This window comes from Cyprinus carpio, chromosome B1 (genome assembly GCF_018340385.1).
Source record: "Cyprinus carpio isolate SPL01 chromosome B1, ASM1834038v1, whole genome shotgun sequence".
NCBI lineage: Eukaryota > Metazoa > Chordata > Actinopteri > Cypriniformes > Cyprinidae > Cyprinus > Cyprinus carpio.
In genome coordinates, this window is record NC_056597.1 from 30,646,105 (window position 1) to 30,668,808 (window position 22,704).

The following is a 22,704-nucleotide window of genomic DNA, read 5'->3' on the forward strand; positions in this document are numbered from 1 at the left end:
TCATAAATTATTTGTTTCTATGCATTTTCATCATTTTATCGATAAACAATTTAGATTTTCAGATCCATTAATGTAAACATAACCTAGTAAATATAAAAGACTATAAAATGTAATATGTTCAGGCAAATTATCATTTTAGTAACTATATAGCATTAACAATAAATTATGAGTCACTAATCCCACACCTCTAAACCTAACCATAACTAATTCTTAAAAATATGTACAGTATTAAATCAAATCAAATCTAAATTAATCAAAATTAATTTATAAAGCTAAATGAAACAACAACAACAACAATGAAAAACAAAAAAATAAAAAAAAAACACACCAAAATCTCAAAAAATTCAAAAAATTTAAATAACTTAATAAATAAATGGCATATGGAGCAGTTTAATAATGGACTTCTCACAAGGTAATGTTTTGTGTAATACATGAAATACATGTTTAGGAAAGTCTTGTCGTTATGAAGGTGTGTCTCAGACAACTGTTCATAAATTTAAATCCCATGAAAAACATTAGATGGATTGCTCCTGAAAATACTATACAATTATGAGCTGCCAGCTGAACAATATTTTCTATATAGTTCTTTTATATTTATTTATCTTACAGTGAAAGGTTTGATTGGTGAGTCTGTTTAGCAAATATATGTTAATGTAATACAAATATTAGATAATAAAGGATAGGAATAATTTATTCCCCCAATGTTATTCCACACCTGTATGACTTCCTTTCTACTGTGGAGAAGTTATTTTGAGATATCACTCCTCATAATCCATTTTAGATCCAAATACTTATTACTCATAAGGCTGTGCATGTACAGTATATAACAGTTTTGAATGATGTGGTATTTTGTCATGTTTGAAATCTTTTCTTTTGTAATGTCTTTCTTAGTGCATGTCATGCCTTCGTCTGATTTTTCAGGTATGTCTTGTTCGTAAAAGTATATAAAAACATAAAACACATCAATGCCCCTTAGCAGGTTCAACTGTAAGGTGTGGAAAGGTGTGTTAATGCTCACATTTAAAAAAAAAAAAAAAAAAAACAAAACTGAAGAACACATGAATCAAAACTAGATAAACAAACAATCTCAGTTACACTCAATAGTTTCTATGTTGAGTAATCAAAAACTATAATAATAATACATTAATTGCTTCCCATTGTAACTTCTCACTTTGTTTTACACTCATTATGCTCTCTGTAATTATAATACACATGATTATTTTTGCCTATTAATAGCTATTTATTTTATTGTATTCAGTAGTTTCTATGTTGAATAATCAAAAACTATAATAATAATAATAATAATAATAATAATAATAATAATAATAATAATAATAATAATAATAATACATAAACTACATTAACTGCACGTACATTAAATACACTAATATTAACTCATGGAACCTTATTGTAAAGTCTTACCGATTTCTGTAACCTCACAGTGCAGCACTTGAAATGTTTTGTTTCCTTTTTAATGAATTGCTGCAGTTTACTTTCATCCTCATGGGTTGACTTCTAACCCTAAGGTTGTGGGTTCGAGTCTCGGGCCTGCAATACCATGACTGAGGTGCCCTTGAGCAAGGCACCAAACCCCCGACTGCTCCCCGGGCGCCGCAGTATAAATGGCTGGCCAATGCACTGCTGCGTGCATGCGTATGCACTTAGGATTGGTTAAATGTACAAAGTACACCTGGTTGCAGCCTGCAGATCGAGGCGGGGCTGCAACTGCGCGCATTTACATTTTTATAAAACTTTAAATTTCTTTACTACATTGCATTGACTTTTTCCTCCCCTTTATTTCAGGAAAATATGCTGCTCCTCATTATTTTAAAGTATATTAAAATAATGAGGCCTGTGGCGGGGTTGCACGTATCGCCTCGCCCCATACCTACTCTGATTGGTTCGATCATCTTTCATAGACATCCAGAACATGTCAAAAGCTTGGAAACATTACTATTTTTAATGTTTTTGAAAGAAGTTTCTTCTGCTCATCAAGCCTGCATTTATTTGATCAAAAATACAGAAAAAAAAGTAATATTGTGAAATATTATTACAATTGTTTTTAAATTTATTATACTTTAAATTATCATTTATTTCTGTGATGCAAAGCTGAATTTTTAGGATCATTATCACATGATACTTTAGAAATCATTCTAATATGATGATTCATTATCAAAGTTGGAAACAGTTCTGCTGCTTAATATTTTTTTCAGAACATGTGATACTTTTTAAGGATACTTTGATGAATAAAAAGTAAAAAAAAAAAAAAAAAAAAAAAAAAAAAAAAGAAGCTATGTTTTTAAAATATAAATATAACAATATACACTACTGGTCAGTAGTTTGGGGTCAGTAATTTTTTTTCTTTCTTTTTTTTTTTTTAAATAAAATCAATACTTTTATTCAGCAAGGATTTGTTAAATTGATAAACAGCAGAACTGTTTCCAACACTCATAATAAATCAGAATATTAGAATGATTTCTAAATGATCATGTGATAGACTGGATGTTACATGTGACACTAAAGGCTGGAGTAATGATGCTGAAAATTCAACTTTGCATCACAGGAATAAATATTTTTTTAAAGTACATTCAAATAGAAAACTATTATTTTAAGTTGTAATAATATTTCACAATATTACTGTTTTTTTCTGTATTTTTGATCAAATAAATGCAGGCTTGATGAGCAGAAGATACTTCTTTCAAAAACATTAAAAATAGTAATGTTTCCAAACTTTTAACCTGTACATAATAGGAAATGTGATTAGTCACTTAATTATCTCATTAACTTTAACTCTTTGAGGACTTGGGATTTAATATGAGACTTGCTTGTGAATTGAAAGGAATGACTTGGTTCTTCTCTGGTTAAAACAGCTTGCTGAGTTCATGGGTGGAATAAACATATGGCATGACTTTTACTTTCTGACCCCTGGACATTATACCTCTGCCAACCGCTGGGTCAAAACAACCAAACCGTTGGGTTTGTCCCTTTTTAACCCAGCGCTGGGTTATATTTAACCCAGTATTTTTTAGAGTGGATGATATGTGATGGTGTGCCAAAGCTGGAGTCAGAAATTATTCTGAGGGCATCACCCGTTTTGGGGCACCAGAGTTTTGTTGTTTTACGGCCTGGAAACAGTCTTTCTCCTTGTAGGAACTTCCCATTGGAGTCCATGAGAATGTCAATGTCAGCCTCTGTTTTCACTGGCTGTTTCTCAGCTGGGGTTGTAGCTGTAGTGTTTTTCTGAGAGGTCTCTGGGGGCTGCAGGTGTTTCTGCTTCCCTTTGGATGTTGCTGGGCTGTCATATCAACGCATCCGATGACCGCTTTAACGCAGTCTCACACGAGAGTGTGCTGCTGCTCTGCGCCGCTAGAGGGAGCGCGAGTGTCCTTCACACCGAGCTAAAAACGAAAGTGAAAGTAGCGAATAAAAAATATAACAAATATCTGAACATTGCTTCAAATTTTTATGTTTAAAAGTTAACAACAACTAACAAATATTCAAGAAAATGTATTAAAAAGAGAATTACAGCTGCTTGCAACTGCTGTTCAGTTCAGTTTGAAAAGCTGCTGTTGTATTGTCTGAGCTGATCTGAATGAACTTCAACATGTCAGTTTGGATCCTTGAATCTATGCCCACAATCAAACCTTGACGTGACGAGTTCTCAAACACACACTGATCATATATGATAACTTCATTTTACCTAATATTTATATGAAATGCATAGAAATGTCCTGTGATCCTGGTGGGAGATTTCTAGATATCCACACTATAGTTCATTTATATAAGTGAGTATAGCAAAATAAAGTAAACTGTGACATATTATACCCAAAAATTCTTCATACAGTGGACTACCAGTAAAATTGAAAAAATTAATAAAATAAAATTGGGGCCCAAGATTATTCAGACACTTTGACCTGAGCATGTTTTGCCTAAGTGTTTTTTCTTGAATTGCTAATGCGACCTTTTTACACCACAGACTGAACAAAACATTGCTTGGTAATTGGTCGACAAAGTATTGACAGTTGTGTAATTTTTGCTTGATTGTAGTCCATTACATACCTTTCTATCAAAGTTATCTGACATTATCAAGATGAATTCATTCTGACACAGTTTAACTCTTGTCATATTTTATTACCATTTTCTAGACTATAGCAAATAAACTGTGATAATATGAGAAATGTTGAAGGTGTCTGATTACATTTTTTTTTAATGTATATATAATTTTTATAGTGAAGACTATGCAATGCTATTTTACATTTGATTATTCGGTTTCTGTACCTGGACACCTACAAACTTGAAAAAACATAAACATTGTGTAAATAGCACAAATAAATAAATACAAACATACAAATTAAATTATTTCAAACAGGGCCCACTGGTAAAACCTGCACCGGGACCCAGCTAACCCCACGCCCCTCTTTATGACAATTTCACATGCAACTCCATTATATATTTTTGCTCATTCATATTTGCTAATTAGAAAAGGACAACACATTACTACGTACTGGAAGGCAACTAAGTTCAATTCCACCATACCACTCACACAAATGCTGTTCACATTCGAGAATTCAACACAGTGCTGTACTCTAAGAAGAGTTTGCTACAGAACATAATAAGTGAACTGAGACATCTATCTATCTATCTATCTATCTATCTATCTATCTAGCCTTTGATTCATTTCTACAAATAGACAGAACATAATAAGTGAACTGAGACCAAGTATGACTCCTGGGTGATGAGCTGCAGAGCAATCGGCTGGTTTCTAGGGAAGGGAGTTTTCGACCTTTCATTCCTCTGAGCCACAGTGGGAGTTTTAGAGGGTGTTTTGAACTATGTATCATATCCTCTATGGTCATAGCGAGGTTAATGTGAAGAACAATATCAAACACATGCTGGAGGTGTACCTGGAATCTGGAGAAGACAGGACAAAGTGAAGGAGAAAATGAAACAATACCATCAGTTATCAGTTTCTTTGTAGTCTATATAGATGTGAGCTGCTGTTCTCTTTCACATGTCACAGATTCTTCAGAAGGTGTAGTTTCGTCATGTTTCCTGCAGGAGAAGCTGGAGACCTCTGTCAATGTGCTGGGACAGGATCTGGATCTTATTATTTGGTTGTTAAGTGATTACGTAAGAAGCGCTGTTTCCGGGTCCAAGCCTCAACTAGCTTCACTTGAGAATACGACCTCAGCAGCTGTTTATGAGCACTGTTTATTCATATTAAACATTTAAGCTAAACGTTTTCAAACTTATTGTGAACATTACAGTCTCCATGCTCACAGCGTCCCAAACAAAAATAATTTTTATATTTATTTATATTTTCATTGTCTGGCTATCTGGGATTTCGGTATGGACTTAAAGGTTAGGATTAGAATTTTTTTTGGTAGTATTATATCACATTGTGAGTGTATATTAGCACCTTTTGTTGTTTTCTCGTGGTATCTGATAGAGCGTTTGGACAAGTTTGACAAGTAACAATATACAATATCACCTTCCCAACTTTTATTTACCTTATTTATCTCACATCAAGCTATTTGTCACAAAGGGCAAAACCCTGCAAAAACACAGAACTGTAAAAGTTCTTACAGAATTTGCACACCTTGAGTACAATTTATTCCACTTCCACTTTTACCTCCACAGCTTTATGTTCTTCTTCATCATCTTTTTCAGATTAATCAACTGGCAAACAGGTCGAAACAAGCTGCAGTCTGTAAACATTTTGGTCAATTGTGTACCTACAGTAGTTTAAAAATCAGGAGCATGTACAAAATCTATACTATATAGTCAATATTTGAAGTGGATCAAAACCTACAAACAAACATTACCAAAAACAAAAAAGCTTTTCTTGTCAAAGCAAAAAATTGATTAACCTCACAAAACAACTTCAAATATCTGTTATAGCATTAACTTACTGAGACTGTTTTGTGTGTAAACTGCTGTTATACTGAGCAATTTTTATTTTAATTTTTCATCAAAATGCTGCAATATTGTAAAAAGATGACAGCTGTGTGCATTAAAAACAAATAAAATATATTCAGCACATTTTGGTTTGATTGTTGTTCAAATCTGTCCAGCTGGTTTTATTAGGCTTAAGAAACTCTCTAACTCAAAATAAAACAAACAATTATTATACAATAAATAAGTCATTGCTCCACCAGTTTTGTTGATGCAATAATACTCAAAATAAAACAAACAATTATTATACAATAAATAAGTCATTGCTCCACCAGTTTTGTTGATGCAATAGTTTATTTTTGTCAGTTTTTGACAATAACAAGCTGAAATGCATTACATTTTCCCCCAATAACCTGTTTTCCCATTAATCACACAAGAAAGATATAACTGAACTCCTGCATCCTAAAAGATGAAAGATTAGAGAAAGACTGATTCCATATCAAATTCAATCTCTAAAAATGAGCAACTCCCCAAAATATCTCACAAGAACTGCACCCAGATCTCTACTCTACACACACAGTATATTACCAAAAAATAAATGGTCCATCAGTTACCTATATTTATCCATCACCAAACAAACCTGTCCTAATATAACACAACCCTTCACCATTATCTTCTGTTAACTAGTGCCTATTCACCCAACATCCAGCACCACATTGTGAATAATAATAATAATAATAATAACAACATGCATATAGAAAGCTGCTCAGACACTAACATAAATCAGCTATTAGCCCCAAATATCAGTCTACTGTATTTGTGAAGAACTAAAATCAAGGTAAAATCTTACTAAGAACTAATTTACTTTCATGATTTTACTTTCTCATCATTGATTTTTCATTGCACTGCTCTTTGTTACACAGCAAAAAATCCAGAGTGAAATCAACTCTGCTGGGAGTACATGCGAGACCACACTCAAGAGTGTGAAAGTGTTAAAATAGGAGTGTTAAATTAACACTGAAACAGAGTTAAAGTTAATGAGATAATTAAGTGATTAATTGATTTATGATTGACCATTATTGACGAGACCTGATGTTAACAAGCAGAATCAACAAAGATGAAAATCACTATTTTAATGTTACCATTATAGTGGCCAATGTTTGCTTTAGTTGGGCTCTTGACCCTTAAAAATGTAAAGTCAGATTTTGCTTGGCTGTTATAATGGAGTGATAAAACAGATGGACAAACAAAAAATATTGTTTTTCCTGAATCACTGAGTTAAATTTACATTGTTGATTATTGCAGCTGAATGATTCTTCAGCATAGGATTACCAGCATTTTAAATACAATCTGTGGAATTTCTTAAAAGTTGTTTGTTCAAAAATCTTTCAAAAGAGTCTTTCATTTAGACATGCAAACATCAAGAATCAACCCGTGAACCTCAACGACGGTGACAATCAAAAAAGCATGTTGCAGTGCATTCTGGGTGCCACCTATCAAAATTCATCCATGGCTCCCATGATGCACTGCGGCATGAATAAATTATTAGCTGAATTGTCTTCATAATTTCCTTTATTCTTACTATTCTATTTTTGATTTCATTGCTACTTTTAGTAGTTTGTTTTTTTTAATGTTTAGACCTAATGTTTTAGGCTTTAAATAAGTTCAGTGATTCAGGTCAAATATTTATTATGTAAAAACATAATTAATATTGCATGATCATGTTTTTATTCTTGCTCATCTCTCTATTACAACTGAGTTATAACAGCCAAACCAAATCTAACTTTAAAAACGTAAGAGTCAAGAGCCCAACTAAAGCAAACACTGACCACTATAATGGGTGACATAAAAAAATGGGATTTTTGTATTTGTTGATTCTGCTTGTTAACATCAGGTTTCGTCAATAATGGTCAATCATCACTCAGTTAATCACTTAATTATCTCATTAACTTTAACTCCGCTTCAGTGTTAATTTAACACTCCTATTTTAACACTTTCACACTCTTGAGTGTGGTCTCACATGTACTCCCAGCAGAGTTGATTTCTAGTAGTTGAATTACCCCCACATAAGTTGGTAACGGGGTTCAGCATAATTTACTCTGTCACACGTTTAACAGAGAGAGCAGGAGCAGTGGGGTCACTGGCACACCACGACCCAGGATCAGTATACTCCCCCTCCTTCAGTTGGTAACGAGGTTCAGCATAATCAGGACCCTCATAGAGATCCCAGACACCACTGAGCACCTTACAGGAGCGGATCTCATTTATACCACAGCCATCCAATGAACGGTGGTCAACTGTTGTCTCATGCATTCCCTCTTCAAAATCTTCCTTTTCATAAAGCTGGATCTTATAAGATGTCACACGTTTAACAGACAGAGCAGGAGCAGTGTTGCCATTGCCCCATGCCTCAGGATTGGGATATTCCCCCTCCTGCAGTTGGTAACAGGGTTCAGCATAGTCAGGACCCTCATAGAGATCCCAGACACCACTGAGCACCTTACAGGAGCGGACCTCCTTTATACCACAGCCATCCAATGAATGGTGGTCAACTGTTGTCTCAAAGTTTGGGTCTTCAAAATTCACCTTTTCATAGAGGTGGATCGTAAATGGCAGACATTCAAGAGACCAAGCATGATCAGGAACGGGAGCTGGAGCAGGAGCAGAAGCAGTGGATTTGTCATCGCTCAATGCCTTAAGATCGGGATACTCTCCCTCCTTCAGTAGGTAATCATCTCCATTGTAGCCACGACCCTTCCAGAGCTTCCAGACGCCTCGGATCACCTTACAGGAGCGAACCTCTGTTATACTGCAGCGGTCCAATGATGGACAGTTCCCTGTGATCACACACTTGGTACCTTTAAACGCATGCTGATCGTATAGCTCAATTACACACTTGAAGAAAAAGAGAGAGAAGAGAGAGGGTGAGTATTTTCCCTTTGAATCCAGGTAATTGTGCTGTTTTTGAGCCAACATAAAATAAATAAAAGTATGCGCAAAATTGAAATATCACATAAAACACTTGTGAATAAGCACCTTTCTATCCAACGAGTCAAAGAGAACGAGATTGTCACTTCCTCATAAACTGGAAATATATATCACTAAGAAAAGTGTGAGAAGCCACTGAATATAATAATTTTAATATATAATAAATTACTTGCGCCTCAGAGCGAGCAGACGAAACAATAAATGCTGTCAGTGTTTTCGGAGGCAGAAGCTGCTGTTTGGGAATGCAGTCATGAAAGACAATTATACAGAAATACTTTGATGACAGACTTTGCTCAGGCGTTTTTAGAATGACCAAAATCAGCAAATGCGTTTCCATCTCCCACTTTTTCGCTCAAGTCAAAATTTGCCGTCCCATAGCGCAAAGTCACATGACTTGTTTTGAACCACATGAAGGAATTTACTTGGCAAATGTGTTTCCATCTCCCACTTTTTCGCACAAGTCAAAAACCACCTCAAGTGAGTGTAATAACTTTTTTGTGAATTAAGGGATATTTTTTGAAATGTGGCATTTACATCGCTCGTTTCTGATGCGATACTTCAAATATGCATAAAAACAGTGTGATGGAAACATAGCTTATGTGCTCATTATACTGTTTTTTGTGTGGCTTATACACTGTGTCTGTGTCAGTTCTGCAAGGATGACAAACAAACCATCACAACAGATCAAACACCGACTAATTAGTTCTTCAAGTATTTACAGAGACCTGTGAAAACACTCACCTTGCCAAGGCACCCCCATTTAAAGCACTCTTTAGCATCCATCTCCTCCTCGTCAGAGTTTTTTGTGTAGTAAACTCGACCAACATATTCAGTAAACTCCTCCGGCAGCAGACTGGAGACCTGTGATATACATAAAGTTAAACATAGTATGTTGATATTATAGATCTAGGAAACTGGCTTGTCCCAGAATTACTGCATTGTCTTTTTCTGAGTAACTCTGTATGCAACTTAAAAAAATAAATAAATAAGTAAAACACAAAGTTTGATCTTTAAAGAAGTTTTATGACCATTTTGAATACCACTCACCTTAACCTGACTATTATTGTACAGTTGCATTCGAAGGTTTACTCAAAGTATGGTATTTTTTTTTTTTTAAGTGACATAAGCTGCTTTTCCAACTCTAGGTCGAGCGGTTCAAAAAACATTAAGGAACGGTTCCAGTTATGTTTTCCGCTTGAGCTCAGCTCGGCACTGAACAGTTAGGAAATGTTCTCGGCCCAGAACATTTTGTGTCATTACAAATATTCTAAATGTAATTACAGGGGGATTTGGCAAGGTTTTTGGTCATTTGGTCACATAATCGTATAATAAATAAAAAAATAAATAATATAGTAAAATTCAAATGTGAAAATTCTGAAAAATATATATATAATATATATATATATATATATATATATATATAAAAAAAAATATATATGGATATAGTAAAATTCAAATGTGAAAATTCTGAAATGCTAAATCACTGTAAAGTGGTTTGGGTACCTCATATTTCTTAATATTGAAGGCTTCAGTGAGATTCCACTTCCTGTAGAAATAGACATTGTCGATGGGGTTTTTCACTCGTGCTGTGAGTGCAGTCCAGCTGAATCACCTGTGAGAGGAGATGCACAATATTACACTCACTTAAATGTGATAAGATAAAACATAAAGAGTTTTGAACATAACATACTTCAGTGCTGAAATCCTTCTTATCCAAGAACACAGCTGGGTGAAGTTTGTTCCATTCGTCCACTGCTTTATTCCACTTATTCTGTAGAAACGGGGATTGAAGTCAAACAATTAAAAACAACCACAACACAACATCAATTATGATCAATTTGCACCTGCTGCTCAACAATAAAGCCATTACTTGTGATTCATTATTGATAGAAATATGAAAATGAAACTATTGAAGTGATATGAAAGTGTAATTCAATCAAAACTTGGAACTGCTTCAGCTGTGAGGTTCAAAATAAATAAATTAATAAAAAATCAGCCAGCCAATCAGAATCAAGCATGTAAGTTAATTAAATAAAGGTGTTATTAATGTGCGTTTGATATGGAATGCAATTTTTTCCATTAATTCCTGCAAATAACACATAACATGTTTTGGTTATTGTAAACTGCTTTGGTAAGAGAGAATTTGCCAAATGAATAGATTCTGTATGAATGTATTACAGCAGTGTCACTGTGGTACGTCTGTTTTTGTTACGGCATGTTTTCCTCAGTTCTCTTCTACCTGTAGGGTCTGATTTAGGGCCTTTTTGTTGTCAAGATTGTCTCTATTTATCAGTCTGGTCTCTCCCACACACTTTGGCAGGCGTCTCTTGACAACATCCTCAAGTTTCTTTCGGGCACCTTCCAGCCCGACATCACTGGAGTACAAGATCTCCTCAAAGATGTGATCTGATGGAGAGAAGAAGAGTTTTGATTGAACTTCATCCTTTGTCTCAATAAATGAAACTTTAAAAAGTCTTCTCTGACACAAATGAAAACAGCTGAGTAGAAAACAAAAGAATAAATCTAAATATAAATCTGACCTGTCAGTTTGGCGAACTCTCTCATCTCTCCGTTGAGTTTTGTTGAGTTCTCGTCATCCTCGTGAGTGTGTGAAGAGACTCCTGTAATCCTCCGGATCTTTCTCTCGATATCATCTTGTAATTTGGATACAGCAATTGGTGAGATCTTTGGGAGCTTGTCTCTAGCTTCTAAGAGGGCATCTATAATTCTAAAAAAAAAAAAATATATATGAACCACTAAATAAACGAATAAAAACAAAAAAAAAAGATTAAAAAAAAAAAAAAAAAAAACCAAAAAAATTCACTTTGTCTGACTGATGTTGCCGATCTTGTGCTGGTAGGCCTGGCTGTACAGAGTGTACTGGGTTCGAAACATGTCATAAACATTATCAGCCACCTGTGAGAGAAACAGAAAGACACTGACCAGTTCTAGACAACACAAATGGCGTCATGTACTGTAGAACTTTATTATTGTGTCGTGTTATTAATTCACATTATTAGATCTAGCTCTGGACCGATCTGGAGATTTGTATTTCTTTGATTTCCTGCATAACGTATTTAATCTCAGTTGTAAATAGCAAAATGCAAATGTTTTCATTTTTATCTTTATTCATAAATATTCTCAAATAAGAATCATTTGATTTCATGTTTATTTTACACAAAAGTTATTCACACTGATTAATTGCAATGGCTGAGGAATGTTTATCTAATTTAGCTTAAGTGGATACTTTTAAACTTACATTTCCTAAAATAATTCCTTACAGGATGAGAAATGATTAATCACTTACAGATCACTTACTTTTACAGGTGATCTAATGTTTTGTCGTATAGTACAGAGTCAGTGGTTTGTGGTGGTATATACTGATGTGACACTGCAATGTTAACAAACAGGTGATCTTGTGTATGAGGCACCTTGTCTCTGAAGCAGATGTGATTCGTCCCGTTCACTTTACAGACTCGAGCAGATTCCAGCAGACGCTGATGGTCAAAGCTGTTTGGGATGCCGAGGTGATGACAGTCTCTGAAAGAGAGAACATGAGTGAGTTCAGTACTGTATTGGCTTATGCTCTGCTGATATGCAAGGCATTTTTTATTTATATAACCCCCTGTGGTTTGGATGCAGCACAGTAGTCTTTGGTTACTGATGCCACTGTAGAAATGCTCTATTAAGCCATTAATAATTTTTTCCACAAGTCAAAGCGTAATACTAAGATAAAGTGAGTAGTACTCAGCTTAACATGTGATCTGAACATGGTGGTCACCATGAATAAATCTGCTTTAATTAGACTGCTGTGGAGTTCATTTGCATCAACTCTCAAAAGTACAATTCAATCCCTAATGTAATGAAGAGTCATTAACAAAAATCATTCAATGCTCAACAGATCGGTAGTTTACAACCGATTTGCATACATTTTGAAAATATATGAATCAAAAGTATATCATATCATGTTAATAAGTTAATAAATATATATAATAAATAATTATTATTTATTTTTATTTTTTTTACATTTTTTACCGTGCAAAATAGTCCCATCTGCGCACATCAATGCCATTCCATTTATTTATCACAATCTCATATAGGTAAGCCTTGTCCTCAGATCTGCCTTTCGCTGGCCACTGGAACGAAGAAAATACTTTCAATACAATTTAAACACTGTACAACTTGGACATTGACTAAAATTGCATTTTACAGGGTTGTGTACCTCTTGATCCGCAGTGTCAACTCCCTCAATTAACTCTTTAATGAAGCGGAGATCTTTTTCATTCAGTTTCTGTTTCAGTTCATCATTCTTCTCAACAATGTCCAGAAACATCCAGAAAGAGGCCACCTTATAATATAAAAATAAAACACACAAAACAAGAACCTCACATATTATAAATCCTAGAAATAAACAATGTAAACGGCGCATATCCATCATTACATAATTATAAAGAATTAATGATGGCTGTGCATCTGAAAGCAGATTGCATTATTCAAAAGGCATAAGAGAGTTTTGGTGCTTACCTTCCACATTTCACCTAAAAAAGAGAACAAAAAGTAGTTAAACATGAAATATCTTATCAGTGATCTTGTTTATGAATTTAAAATATAAAAAATATAAAAGTTATATTCTAGAGTCTAGAGTCTATTCTAAAGTTCTAGAGTCTATTTTATTACAAACAGAGAGAGAGATTTATACATCCCTCTAAACCTGGATATTCTGTAGACTTCTATTGTATTATATACTAGCTTAAACACTATAACCTAACCCTAGCCCCTACATGACCTGACCCAGACAAATTAAAGATCCGATCAGGACCATGGTTGAAACATGAGGAGCCAAATTCCTCAGAAAGGCAACAGGATGTTGTAAATCAGTTCCTAGTGCAACAAGTCAGAAGCAAGTCCACTAACCAACCAACTCTTTAACAGAACAGCTTTCAACATTTACACCATTAGAACAATTACTGACAATTTCAATTCGGAAAAGAGATTGTCAGATTTGGGGCAAATAATCAAGATTGCTGGTCAAAGAGATGCACAGCCTGACCATCACATGTAAACCCATGAGAGTAAACAAGATCGTTTGATTGACTTCTCTCACCTAGCAGAACCAGACTGAAATTCCTAAGGGGACCTTTTAACCTCTGGTTTCCACAGAACATCCTTATGTCAAAGAAAAGCAGAGAAACTGTCTTGTACAGAAGAACACAAAAAGACTTCTAAAGGAATATCAGTCCATTGCTTAACTCCCTATCATTTATGAAACCCACACATTTGACTATCATGTTTCTAATCAATTACTGTGTATGTCTTTTTAATAGCTATTGAATAAGTATTCATATTCATGTTTAAGTGTGTGAGTGCGTGTGCTTATGTGTTAGATTAGTTTATATGTCTTAGATTTATCCAATAAAGCCTTTTTTCATATTGAAAAGAGAAGTATCTTGTGTTTTCTGCTTACAAGTTAATGTCTTAAACTGCCGATCTTGTTATTGTGCTAATTAATAGTGTTTTCACTATACTTTGGATATTAATATCCAGCGCAGATTTGATGTTATACGGCTCGTACAGTGAATCGCTGGCCGTTTCAGTGATCAGCCGTGAAACAGTGATTCTGTTCAAATTCCCTTTAAAATCTTAAATGATTCCCTTTGAGCTAATTTGACCTGTTTCCCTTACAAAGCTAAGCCAGTCTGTTTTGTTGCCAGCAGCGCAGGCAATGACATCACAGCCATGCTCACAGTCACATCCTCATGTAAATACTAAACATTTTTGGTCGAGAATTATTCTGATTTTATTGCACGTTATCAATGGTGACTGATAATGTATTGACAGTAATAATGTTGTGTCAGAAATCAAATCAAATGAGCACAACAGCACACACAAAGTAACTTACAGAATGTTGTAGGGGGATATACAGGTCCTTCTCAAAAAATTAGCATATTGTGAAAAAGTTCATTATTTTCCATAATGTAATGATAAAAATTAAACTTTCATATATTTTAGATTCATTCCACACCAACTGAAATATTTCAGGTCTTTTATTGTTTTAATACTGATGATTTTGGCATACAGCTCATGAAAACCCAAAATTCCTATCTCAAAAAATTAGCATATTTCATCCGACCAATATAAAGAAAAGTGTTTTTAATACAAAAAAAGTCAACCTTCAAATAATTATGTTCAGTTATGCACTCAATACTTGGTCGGGAATCCTTTTGCAGAAATGACTGCTTCAATGCGGCGTGGCATGGAGGCAATCAGCCTGTGGCACTGCTGAGGTGTTATTGAGGCCCAGGATGCTTCGATAGCGGCCTTAAGCTCATCCAGAGTGCTGGGTCTTGCGTCTCTCAACTTTCTCTTCACAATATCCCACAGATTCACTATGGGGTTCAGGTCAGGAGAGTTGGCAGGCCAATTGAGAACAGTAATACCATGGTCAGTAAACCATTTACCAGTGGTTTTGGCACTGTGAGCAGGTGCCAGGTCGTGCTGAAAAACTAAATCTTCAACTCCATAACGCTTTTCAGCAGATGGAAGCATGAAGTGCTCCAAAATCTCCTGATAGCTAGCTGCATTGACCCTGCCCTTGATAAAACACAGTGGACCAACACCAGCAGCTGACATGGCACCCCAGACCATCACTGACTGTGGGTACTTGACTTCAGGCATTTTGGCATTTCCTTCTCCCCAGTCTTCCTCCAGACTCTGGCACCTTGATTTCCGAATGACATGCAAAATTTGCTTTTATCCGAAAAAAGTACTTTGGACCACTGAGCAACAGTCCGGTGCTGCTTCTCTGTAGCCCAGGTCAGGCGCTTCTGCCGCTGTTTCTGGTTCAAAAGCACACGCCTGTGCACGGTGGCTCTGGCTCTGAGGTCCCCCAAGGTCTGGAATCGGTCCTTCTCCACAATCTTCCTCAGGGTCCGGTCACCTCTTCTCGTTGTGCAGCGTTTTTTGCCACACTTTTTCCTTCCCACAGACTTCCCACTGAGGTGCCTTGATACAGCACTCTGGGAACAGCCTATTCGTTCAGAAATTTCTTTCTGTGTCTTACCCTCTTGCTTGAGGGTGTCAATGATGGCCTTCTGGAAAGCAGTCAGGTCGGCAGTCTTACCCATGATTGCGGTTTTGAGTATTGAACCAGGCTGGGAGTTTTTAAAAGCCTCAGGAATCTTTTGCAGGTGTTTAAGAGAGTTAATTAGTTGATTCAGATGATTAGGTTAATAGCTCGTTTAGAGAACCTTTTCATGATATGCTAATTTTTTTGAGATAGGAATTTTGGGTTTTCATGAGCTGTATGCCAAAATCATCAGTATTAAAACAATAAAAGACCTGAAATATTTCAGTTGGTGTGCAATGAATCTAAAATATATGAAAGTTTAATTTTTTATCATTACATTATGGAAAATAATGAACTTTTTCACAATATGCTAACGTTTGAATGTCAAACTCAGTCATATATATATATATATATATATATATATATATATATATATATATACATACACACAAGTAAGCAACATTACATGACCAAGTTTTCCTGAATATCAGCATGACTGCAGTGTCACTTTTTGATTTTATACAATAGTTGTTCAAAAAAAAAGAAGTTAAAATTAAGTGACTTAAATTTTAGACGATAATTTTTGTTCAATTTCGCAAACAAAATAATTCCAATCTTGCCACAGCAGAACTGTTGAGTGTCTCCGAGCAACACAGTGTGTTTTGTTACTGAACAGTTGCATCCCAATTCAAAGGCTGCATCCTCCGAAGAGCGCATTAGAAGGGCGATAGCATCACCGTGGCGTGATAAAGGCTGTCCCAGTTTGAAGGCTCATTCAAATGCAGCCTCCAAATGCGCCCTTCATTTCGCGGGGAATGAAGGGTACAACAGATGGACACTTTGCGGCCTCACCCACCCCAGAATTCATTGCGCACCATTGAAAGCAGTATTTTATAGAGAAATTGCTGAATTACACTTTTGTAAGTATTGGGTTATAATTTGTGATGGGCAAATGAAGCCTTGTGAAGCACTGAGACTTTCCTCTGACTGTTTCGGGAAAAAAAATCAAAGCTTCGAGAGTGTCAAAACAGTGCTATCTGGTGGTTAGTAAAAAACAAAGCAGCCAAAATCTTGTGAAGGAAGCTCCGACGGACGAAGCATTCACCACACATTCCATAGATCGATTCATGTTACGTGCACAAATAAAAGCCTAACAGTGTGTGTGCTTGTGTTTGCTGAATTTCTGTCCCTGATAAATTAATTTACCCATTAAACTGTGGCATTTAATGCCAGTATGAATATCAATATGGTGTAATTGAAGAATAATGTACACATATATTAATTGCACTTGGCAAATATGTAATTTTCCTGAAAGAAATTGTATTCTTCATATTACTTGTATGACTGGGTATTTAAAAATGTTATTAAATAAGTCCAAATGAAAACTTACTTGTAGAATAAGATCTGGGGGTTCGAACCAATTCACTAAGTGAATTGTTCATGTGACTGGACAGAAAGTAAGGCTTTGTTTGTCATTGGTCATGTGATTTCTATGTTAACAAAACAAGCCTCAAATCAAGGCTTCATCTGACATGCCCATTTATTCTCAACACAAGCTCCGATGCCTCGGTTTAAATGTCACATAATTACTCTAATAATCTAATAATGATACAAATGTAAACATATGTATGTAGATAATGTGCTTCAAATGTTGACTTATATCTTACCAAGATGCAATTTTATATTGTGTACATAAACGGACCAAGGTGAACATATTTAGACAAGTTTTGAACTCTGTTTTGTTTTTAGGCAGTTGAATATAAAAACTCCAGTACAAACGTAGCTGCCACATGTCAACAGCAGCTGTCACAGTTGCTAGACGACAACAGTCCTTCGTAGGCTAGACCATCCCATTTAACAACCCTCGGTCCAGATTTCAGGATCTTCGAAGGTGTGGTCTTTGAAGTTTAAGTCCTTCAAAGGATGCAGCCTTTGAATTGGGACACAGCTAATGAATCCATGTTTTTGAACAAATTGAGTGAGTCAATGATTCAGTGACCCTAGTTTCTGAATTAATCAGCTGTTTGAATGAATTGCCACCTATTGGTGGTTTGGTTTCATATTTAAGTATCATTGCATTTTTCACAACATATCTTATTTGTATGTCCAAAAAAATATTTAGCATGTTAATCTAAAAACAAATTGTAAATAATTAAAATTACCCTAATTAAACTCAACAATCAATCTCAGTTTCATTAAAAATTCAAATACCTATTCAGTAATGCCACTTCAGATGCAGCTTCAGTTTCCTCTGCAGTGCAAAGATGGATTTTGTTGATACTGATTTAATTTGAATGGTTACAACTCTAAAGTGTCTTATTATTCTAAGGCTGATGATAAACAGGGCAACTTCTTGAGCAATGTTTCTGAGCAATGTTGCTCTCAATGGGCAACCAGGTGAGACACAAAAGAAATTTGTTGCCCATTCAACATTGCTCGGCAACATTGTTCAAAAAGTTGCCCTGTGTATCACCACCTTAACTGAATTAACTGATACAATGTAAGAATTTGATGTGAAAGATGACACATATAATAATGTTCGGAAAAAAAAAAACTGGATCAACATCTATACAGTGGGAAATTACATTTGTTTTGTTATATACAGCAGCTCATTTTCAGCTAATTGTTATTTCTACATCTTTCACAGAGTCACAGAGCACTTTATTTTTAGAGTTGTGTAATTGAGAGAACATCCAGAATTGTAATGTTTTATTATTGATTTTATTATGAAAATAAAATTTTGCATTAGATTTATTTATTTAGTTAGTCAGTCAGTAAGTTATTCAGCTGTCAATTATAGCTCTTAGAAAGAAACTCGGAATTGGCAAAAATCGGTACCGGCAGGTCTCACACACACACAAACACACACACACACACACACACACAAACAAACAAATGAATCAGCCACGAAAAATGGAATCAGTGCATCTCATATTATTATATACTGTTTAACAAGGACAAGATGTTTCCAAATGCAGGTTTTAGCAGATTTAGATCATTTCTGAGGATTGTCCCCAAAATATGGTTAAGTTGGTGCACACACTCTCACACTCCTTACTTCTGAATTCTTCTGACTGAGCCTGTTGTTGTCCATCTCCACTGCTGCTACATGCCTCTGCCTCTGGAAAACATCAAATAAATGCAACCATCAAAGAAAACTTCAAACTTCAATTTAAAATATCTGTCTATCTTTCTCTGTCAAATAGCTGCTACTGGCTAAATGTCACTGTGATTTTTTGTTTTAAAGGATATTTTGCAAATTAACGATAAACTTTATAAGCTTACATAAAAACATCAACTAAAATGGCACTATTAAATAATTAATACTGAACACCCAACTGACCACAGATACTGACATCAGTTAAGTGAGAAGTTCAGGTACTTACCACGCTTTAGGGCTTCACGGTGCAATTTCTCATAAAGATGAGAGAATGGACCATGACCTCAAAGATTAAAAAAATATATATATATAAGATATTAACATATTTTACACTGTTGTGATTAAATACATTTTATGTAATGGGAAAAATATATGATATAAAACTTGATTTCAAAGTAAAAAAAAAAAACAACAGTTTCCATCACTCACATGAGTTCTTTAACAAACCATTTAACTGCTTATGCTTATATATGAGACTTTTTACATATGTATATTTTCTGCTAAACTGTGCACACAAATGTTGTCAGCACTCACCTAAATTGTAGCACAGAGCAGCAATTTGGACACACAGGACATCTTTTTCATCAATGAGATCCTGGTTTATCTTTTCAACAGCATTCGGTTGATCCTCTTGTAGAACCTTGATCATACGTCCAGCTAAATACGCCATATCCACATACAGAAAAGACATTTAAACAAAAGACAGGATAAATCTAGCTTATACATTATTTGATCATTATTTGATTATTTATATATATATATATATATATATATATATATTTATATATATATATATATATATATATATATACATACATACAATTAAAATAGAAAAAAAATACAAATTACAAATGATAAAAGATTAAAGAATATGAGTTTGAAACTTGTTGAGAGTTTTCAAGAGATCTAAATACTTTTCCATGAAAAGCATTAAGCTTTATATCATTTACATGTACACTGTAAAACCCGACAAGTAACTTAACTCAAACCGTTTGAGTAAACAGATATCCTTAAAAACCTGACAAGTTATGTTAACTCAAACCGTTTGAGGAAACCGATTGCCTTAAACCATTTAAGTTTTAAAACTTAACAGTTATGAGTACTCTGAACTTAATTCAGTTGAGTTACACTGAAAGAAGATATACATTCCAATTAAGTAATTAAGTGATTAATTGAGTGATAATTGAGCATTAGTGATGAACACCTGCTGTTAACAAACATAATTACTGAAGAAAAGAGAAACACAAGAACTACAACTGACTTCAGACACAGCCTTAGATAAAATCAACTGAAATAAAATACATTAAATCTCTCAAGATCTGATTAAACAACCCCACAAACAGCATCACCAGCTCCACTTATTAATAACCAGACTGACTTTATTTCAGTCAGACGCCTACAGAAGATCTTATTGAGAATTAACTAAGGTTTAGATGTTGATTTATGTTTTCATTTAAAGTAACCATGTTAGAGATCAGTGTTTGCTTTAGTTGGCTCTGGTTGGTTGTTTAATCAGATCTTGAGAGATTTAATGTATTTTATTTCAGTTTATTTTATCTAAGGCTGTGTCTGAAGTCAGTTGTAGTAGTTCTTGTGTTTCTCTTTTCTTCAGTAATTCTGTTTGTTAACAGCAGCTTTTCATCACTAATTCACAATTATCACTCAATTAATCACTTAATTACTTAATTGCAAAGTTTTAAAACTTACATGCACTGTAAAACCTGACAAGTCACAGTAACTAAAACACTTGTCGGGTTTTACAGTGTACTGCAGGGATAGGCAACTCCGGTCCTGGAAGGCCACTGTCCCGCAGAGTTTAGCTCCAATCCTAATTAAACACACCTGAACAAGGCAATCATTGTTTTCGGGATTACTAGATAGATACAGGCAGGTGAGTTTTTATGATTCTTTTTCCTTACCCAAGTGAGTGTTCGAAGCGAGTGTGAGTGGCTCCAGGATACACCATGTACGGTATACACATCAAGTGTTTTTTTTCTTTTTCCTTACCCAAGTGAGTGTTCGAAGCGAGTGTGAGTGGCTCCAGGATACACCAGATATGCTCCTCCCAGCTGTTTGATGTGTCTGAGTCTCTGAAACTGAGGAGTGTCAATGATCTTCACCAGCAGTGGGTGCAGCTCAATCTGACCATGAATGGGGTCGTATAAACAACTAAATTAAACAAAAATTTACTGTAGCAAAATTTTACTTTAACATCTCAGATCTTCTCTGCTTCAATTCTCGATTCTTCTCTTCTTAACAGGTGTGAAAATAAATATATACACTACCAGTCAGAAGTTTTTGAACGGTTAGATTTTTAATGATTTTTAAAATAAGTATCTTCTGCTCACCAAGACTGCATTTATATGATTCAAAGTACAGCAAAACAGTAACATTTTGAAATATTTTTACTATTTAAAATAACTGTTTTCTATTTAAATAATTTTAAAATGTAATTTATTCCTGTGTTTTGAAAGCTGAATATTTAGCATCATTACTCCAGTCACATGATCCTCCAGAAATCATTTTAAATTCTAATTTGCTGCTCATTTCTTCTTATTATTATTATGTTGAAAACAGCTGAATATATATTTTTAGGTTTCTTTGATGAATAGAAAGTTCAGAAGAACAGTGTTTATCTGAAATAGAAAACTTTTGTAACTATACATTTTTTTGATAGATTTAAAGCATCCTTGCTAAATAAAAGTATTAATTTTTATAATTCTGAATGGTATAGTGTATAATGTTACAAATGAATTTATTTACTGTATTTCAGATAAATTGTGATCTTTTGGATATTTCTATTTATCAAAGAATCCTGAAAAAATGTACCTAACTGTTTTAAATATTGATAATAATAATAATAATAATTATTATTATTATCATAATAATAACCAAAGAAACATATTATTATAATTATTATTATTATTGTCATTATTATTTTTATTATTATTATTATTAATATTATTAATAATAATAATAATAAAATAACAACGCAAATGCCCTAGATATCATTTTTTCTCTCTGGCATTTAATAGAGATATTTTCTGCTTTTACCTTGTCTGAGGATTGATTGTTTTGTGACGGCACTCCGACAGACTCATCTTCTTCTATAAAAAAAGGAGATAATTTCAGATCTTGGTATAAGAAATATTTTATTTTGTTTCATCTAATGTATCATCAAAAACACTGATCTTGGTGCGTATCATATAAAATTGCAGAATTTCACAACAAATGTAATTAATTAATAATTTGGCATGTTTCCAAATATGTTCTTTAGCTCTATGACGGAGTTTCAGTGCCATGGGAAATCATAATGTCTAGAGAATATTATGAAATTAGGCTTAAATAATAAAAAGTATGAGCTTGAAGTTGTAAGGAAAGTGAGGATGGTTCTAATGGGGCCCGCAGTGGCACCACTGGGATCATACATACACATCACAAAATGTCAAAGTGCTTGACAACAAAGAAGATGCAAATAATACATCACTACAAATGCATGGAAATGCAGAGTTACCTGAATCAATGAACTCATTGTTCTCGCACCACTCATGGAATCTCTTCTCTGCTTTCTGCTGGATCTTCTGATAACTGCCAT

At 34.5% G+C, this 22,704-nt stretch overlaps 1 protein-coding gene across 1 annotated transcript in view; it reads right to left on the reverse strand.

Annotated features, from left to right (window-relative positions):
• LOC109064277 (deoxynucleoside triphosphate triphosphohydrolase SAMHD1-like) overlaps positions 1–22,704 on the reverse strand; it is an 85,083-nt gene that overhangs the window by 31,736 nt on the left and 30,643 nt on the right. The window contains exons 10-12 of the mRNA XM_042716017.1: positions 11,708–11,799; positions 11,424–11,611; positions 11,123–11,289 (exon numbers count right to left, since the gene is read on the reverse strand). Of these exons, the coding sequence (XP_042571951.1) occupies positions 11,123–11,289; positions 11,424–11,611; positions 11,708–11,799 (447 nt within the window). The remainder of the gene's footprint in view (positions 1–11,122; positions 11,290–11,423; positions 11,612–11,707; positions 11,800–22,704) is intronic.